Source organism: Elephantulus edwardii, unplaced genomic scaffold (assembly GCF_000299155.1).
Source record: "Elephantulus edwardii isolate Elephantulus edwardi_28Jun2011 unplaced genomic scaffold, EleEdw1.0 scaffold00001, whole genome shotgun sequence".
NCBI lineage: Eukaryota > Metazoa > Chordata > Mammalia > Macroscelidea > Macroscelididae > Elephantulus > Elephantulus edwardii.
The window spans coordinates 1,064,703-1,070,936 of record NW_006399751.1 but is presented as its reverse complement, the minus strand read 5'-3'; the positions used below and the strand labels follow the sequence as shown (position 1 = coordinate 1,070,936).

General features: G+C 50.0%; 1 protein-coding gene across 1 annotated transcript in view; it reads left to right on the top strand.

Moving 5' to 3' along the window:
• The window catches only part of HYDIN (HYDIN, axonemal central pair apparatus protein), a 294,240-nt gene extending 290,587 nt beyond the window's left edge, over positions 1–3,653 (top strand). The window contains exons 84-85 of the mRNA XM_006878867.1: positions 1,548–1,772; positions 3,171–3,653. Coding sequence (XP_006878929.1) covers positions 1,548–1,772; positions 3,171–3,653 — 708 coding nt within the window. The remainder of the gene's footprint in view (positions 1–1,547; positions 1,773–3,170) is intronic.
• Positions 3,654–6,234: the final 2,581 nt, after the last annotated feature.

The window sequence follows — 6,234 nt, the reverse complement described above, 5'->3', positions numbered from 1 at the left end:
GTGCCTCACGCAGGACACGGAGCGGGCGTGCAGGCAGAGCAGGTGTGCCGCACACAGGACACAGAGCGGGCGAGCCGCACACCGGATGCGTGCTCCCCGGTCACCGCCTGGGCGCTCCAGGAGGCAAGGACGGTGGCACGTGGCCTCGCAGGCTTCCATATGTTGTTGGACGGGTCAGTCCTAGGAAAAGGACATCAAAAGGGTCAACGAAAGAGAGAAAGACCCTCAGTGAGATGGGCGGATGCAGTGAGTATAACAGTGGGCTCGGGTGTAACAGATGGGGTTCCTATCTGTTGTTGTCTCGTCAACGCTCACTAGTCAGGGTGGGTCCTAATTTGTGGAAGTCTAGAAGTCATTCAACCATGATTGGCTGAATTTGCAAGTAAAAGTTTGTGATCATGGGATTTTACTGAGGGGTGGTTTCTGAACACAGACTCAATGTCTTTGTATGCCTTCTTGAGTTTGTTTCTATAAGGCTTTTTAAAATTTATTTGTCCATTTAATAGACATTTGCTACTGTTAATCCTCTCTGTTACGTGTCTGCAACAACTTCAGTGATAACCTTCTTTTCAAGCGAGAGATAGCAATGAATTGAGTTGTTCTGTTTCCTTGTGTATTCTGTGCTTTTCAATAGTAAACTCACTCATTGCCGTCAAGTCAGGCCCTCCAGTAGGTTTCAAACGGCATGGGAGGAGCCTGCCCATCATTCTCCCACAGAGCAGCCTCAGGGAGGCAAACTCTGGAAAGGCTTAGCCTGGTGTGAACAGCACAGCCTCCTACAGGCTGCTCCAGCAGAGCTGTTTAAAAAATAAATGTACATGGCAGGACCAAAATTCTCACTACACAAAAGTCAGTGAAGCAGAAGAAAAAGCACCCATCACCTGCCCCACCCCAGATACCAGGACCCTGTAATGGTTTGCTGTAGACCTGCGGTCTCGGCACCGTCTTCTCCATGGAGATGAGCGCCTGCTTTAGATGCTTTCCTGAGCACCTTCCGCTCATGACTCATCAGTGCGCCGATGTCACTGCTCAGTGCCCCCCCCATCCCTGTCAACGCCGTCATAATAACCCACCCAAGGGGCTAAGCTGAAACCTACCCGAGCAGCCCCGACCCGTGGGTCTTTGGCTTGCTCTCCATGTTTTGCAGTTGCATTGGTTTGGTTTGGCTTTGCTCTCGACAGTGATAGAAGTACAGAGCCTCCCCGAGCAAAGGCAGAGACCGGGAAGCAGGCCCGAGATGGACTATAGCAAAGAAGGAGCTGCCTGACCTCTGAGCTCCTGCTGACAGCACTCTAGGCCCCATCGCCAAGTGACTCTCAGAAAAGGAGCTTGAGTCCCCCGGTCCAGACTCAGAAGGTTGCAGATAGAGGAGCTGCGGGCGGGAAGATAGCCCGATTGGCCGAGGTCCTCGGGCTCAGGATCAACCTGAGCATTTGCCTGGAGAGACCATTTGTGCCAACGTTGTGCCACTCGCACTGGGGTCGATGTCGGGTGGCCTGGGAAGGGCCAGACTCCCGCACATCAAGGACCTGTGTCTTCTTTTCCAGGGCTTGTTCTCATTTGAGTTCCAACCCCTGAAAGCCGGAGAAACCTTCGGGAGACTGACCCTGCACAACAGTGAACTGGGTTACTACCTATATGAGCTCAGCTTGAAGGGCATCCCCGCCCTGCCCGAGAAGCCCGTCCACTTCCAGACAGTCATTGGCAGCAGCCAGAGTGTCTTTGCCAAGTTTACCAATTACAGCCGGCAGAAGACAGAATACCTCTGCCGGGTGAGTGGCCCCTGCCCTCCCCTCACCCCTCTGCTGGACTCAGAAATCACAGGAGGGACAGCCAGTGGGTGCAGGACTCAGAAACCCAGAGGGAGTCATTGTGGTCCCACCTCAGTGGCCAGACTCTGTCCTGGGAACTCCGAGCTGGAAACAAACTGCACCTGCCTGGGCTCTTCCTTTGCTGACTTTGTAGCTTAACAAGGGAGCAACTCCCCCAGCCTGTCAGAGTCAGGTCAGCTCCTCACAGAGGGCCCACTGTCAATGACACAGTCGATAAGACATCAACAAGTCAGTAAGACAGCACATGGCTCGGCGGTCAGAGGACAGGCTGAGGGGTTGAACAAGTCGGGACTTGATTCCTGGCTTCACCCTTCCTCATTGTGTGAACAACTTACTTAGACTTCCCCGACTTACTCAGAAAGGGATAACATCCCCTTGGCCTCCTAGGATTGGGGGGGGGGCGGATTTTTTAGATGCATCTAAACATAGCCGTTTTCACAGTCGTGACCCAGAGGAAAGTGCTCCATAATAAACATTAGCTACCATAGCGGTAAACACGTCACGTTTACTATGCGCATACTCATTCACTGCCGTTGAGTTGGCACTGACTCATTGCTGACCCTGCAGCGTGGGTTTCCACGGATATAAATCACACAGGCAGAGAGTGCTTGTCCTTCTCCCTCAAAGCTGCTGGTGAATCTGAACCGTCAGCATGGCCTCTGGGTCAACAGCACAACTCCCTGGGAGCTAAATGACCAGAGCTCTCTTCCTACTGAAACAGAAACCAAAACAACAAAATAGACGTTCCTTCCCCTTTCAGATTACAGCTTGGGCATGAGCAGCTTAGGGAGAGGGAGGTTGCAGATAACACTTCCACTCATAGCCCGTAAAACAAAACTTCTTCACTGTCCCACACCAGGCGTCTTAGCCGGTGCGCTATGGAGGGACAGAACCAGCACTAAGAACACACCACCATCCCAAGTGCTTGGAGTCACGGCTCTGAGGGTAGACAGGAGAGATGGTGCTGTAGGTAAACGCATCCGTTAACAACTAACTGCCCTGGACTAGTCTAGCCTGTATACAATGACAGGACATTCTCTAGTCCTTGAGCTGAGGGGACAGTCAAACCAGAGGTGGAGGGGCAGCACCAACACGTGGCCCACCAGCATCATGCAGGTCTCGAGACCGGTCATTTGCCATCTGTGAGCCTCAGCTACTTTCCTGGGCAGACAGGGCTGACAAGTCCCGGTACCCTCTCCTGCGTGTAGGCCAAGGACCCGGCTTGATCACCTGGGTCACACAAGCGCAACCTGCGCGCACGTGCCCACGCGGAGGGGCTGCAGATGATCCCTGAATCCAGGAACCTGCGTGAGCACCGTGCGTCTGTTCCCCTTGCAGGCCGACTGTCCTGACTTCCACACGGAAAGGGTGATCCCCGTGGCCTCGGGAACCCAGGGCGGCACCGAGGTCAGCGTGGAAGTCATCTTCGAGCCAAGCCGCCTCGGGGAGACCAAGGGCACCCTGAGCCTGTCCTCGCTCGTTGGCGGCGAGTATACCATCCCCCTCTTCGGGATGGCCCTGCTCCCCAAGCCCCAGGGCCCCTTCCTGATTCGAGCTGGGTACAACATCGTCATCCCCTTCAAGAACGTCTTCTTCCACACGGTAACCTACTCCTTCATCGTGGAGAACCCAGCCTTCACCGTCCGCGCCAGCGACACCATGCGGCCCAAGAAGGTCAGCAACATCACAGTCTCCTTTGAAGGAAACCCCTCTGGCACCAAAATCCCCATCACAAGCAAGCTCATTGTGTCCTGCCCTCCTGGGGAGGGCAGTGAGACGGGAATTAAGTGGGTGTACTACCTGAAGGGGATCACCCCGTAGAGGCCAGACAGTTGCACCATCAAGAAGCCATTGCCTCAGCCTTCTCTCTCTGTATTGTCCTGGCCTGACCAGAGATAAGAATTCTAAAGATACTGTTGTTCTCCTCACTAAATTATTAGGGCAGTTACTTCCATAGTAGATAATATTCCAAATATATTTTATATGTGCACATATGTGTATTTTGTGGTGTATTTCATAGTATCGACACACAGCAGACCTGTATTTTAGATAACTGTCTCCTTACTAGCCCCAGAATTTAACTTCCTGCCATTGGTGCTCTGTAAAAATGCCCTTTGTTAAAAAGACTGTTACCACGCTTGTGATCTCCCATCAGACAGCACTGAGCAGTTCACAGTCTGGAGCCTTGCAGTTTCTTTTGAAAAGCTAACATCATCATAGAGTCTTTGGACATGACTCTGTGTGTCCCTTTGTTCTGCGTTCACTTCAGAGCCAAATAAGGGCCAATTATCAAAATGATGACGAGGTAACATTAGGGACTGATGGCAGGTCTAGGGAGGGGACCACTCCAGTGCACATCTTCCTTGGCTTTTTTAGGATCAAGTCTCAATCCCACTTCTGTTCCTGCTGGTGGCCAGTTTCTGGAGGTGCACGGATGACGACCCTCTGCCCTCCTCCTAACCTGGTGCACAGCCACCAGACAGCCTGTAGAGCAAGGAGCGGTGGGCAGAGTAACCTGAGTCCAGAGCTCTGCTCACTTCTTCTCCCCTCCACCCCTCGCAGTGATTACTTGGGCTGGGGCGGGCATGACCACCGTCGTCCTCTCTGAAAATGTTCCCAGCAGATGATACATCCACCCAGCCACTCGTGCTACCACTGGGCTGGAGTCTCCTTCCAGGGGGAGGACGTGGTGTGTGTGTGTGTGTGTGTGTGTGTGTGTGTGTGTGTGAAGTGCCGCTATCTCCTGTGCTTCTAAAGGGTGGTGATCTATATCAGTGCCTTTCTCAAGTAAGGAAACATCCCAAGGAAGGCACCAGACCTTCCACCTCCACCCAGTAGAGCGTGTTTCTCAACCACAGACATGGCTCCCAGCCTCCCTTCCTTGAGTCTTGCTCTAGTCACTAGGACAGCTTCCTTGTTGGCTATACATAAGTAGTAAAAACAAAACAAAAAATCCTAGTATTTTAAAGAAAGAAAGAAGGATGGTTAAAAGACTGGCCCTGAAGTAGATCTGTTTCTGAGCCACACCTATTACTGAGCATCAGCTCCTCTGCCCCCATTCTCTCCTCCCTCCACCCTGCAGAAGAGGGAGAAACATCCCATCCAAAGGCAGGACAGAGCAGTGGTTTGGGGTTTTAATAAGAAGGTAGTTTCTTAGCAACCTAATCCCAAATGCAATTTCAGGAGAAAAGTATTTCCTTCTGTAAAAACATCTTTGCTTTTTCAGTGATTAGAAACCGGATTATGTGATGACTCTTGGGATATTCAATTCACCTTTAAGAAAAAGTCAAACAAATAAGTGAAAGAAACAGAAGAAATGTACTAGATATGAGTCCCATGGAAATTTATATGCTTGGAGAATTTGATCCTCATGATTCTGTTTGTTTTATTTGTATAGATTTGCATCAACTATCATCAAAACCATAGACATAAAGGTGGTACAATGTTTTTAAAAGTCTTTGGCAGAGCCAGAAACCCACTAGGTGGGCACTGTCAAGCCCTTGCCTTGTCGCCATTGAGGAGTTAACACAGGTGCTGGACATTGGCTAGTGGTTCTGGCAGCAAGTGTGGAAGGCCAAGGTTGTCCTTTCCAGATCCCAACACAACTACAATAGTGGGTTTTCTGCACGAACTGTCAAATGGAGTGATGCCTGAGGAATCAAACTATAACATGACACTGTCAAATAAAGTTAGAATGATTTCCCCAGTCAGACACTATAGTTCCCTCTTTGTCATAATCAAGAATTGGTGTTCGCTGTTGCAGCTACATTATAATTGTTCTTCACTTTAATGAAGCAAATATTTGGCTTCCACAAAACTATCTTTTATATAAACTATATTTTGTTGAACTGACAGTTTAGAAGGAGGCACCCCAATCTCTATTGCCTGTGAAGAGAAACAGGAGATCATCTACATAGTTTAAGATTACAAAGTATGTTTCTGTTCGTCTCAGGCCATGAATTTGAATAGAGTTCCTAAAGACGTCTTGAAGAAGAAAAAAAAGTCTTTGGCAGTGCCACTTGCTATCAAAATGAAACTAGGAAGACATACATTTTCTTAGGAGCTAAATCTTTTTTGTTACATCAGTTAGACTGTTGGTGGCCTTCATTCACTGGATTGCACTGGCAAAGATTTTTACAGCTGTGGGAAAACCCTCCAGTAAGGGCAAACACAGGCTTAAAGTCTTTTTCTAGATCCAATTCCTCCACGACCACACTCATTGGTGGCAAGTCCATTCCACCACTTGATACCAAGTCACCCAGTAGGACAGAACAGAACTGCCCATATAGTTTCCAAGATTGTAGATCTTGACAGAAGCAGATTGTCACAGCTTCCTCCTGTGGAACAGCCGGTGGGTTCCAACCATGACTCTCGGTTAGCAGCCAAGTCATTTTGACCACTG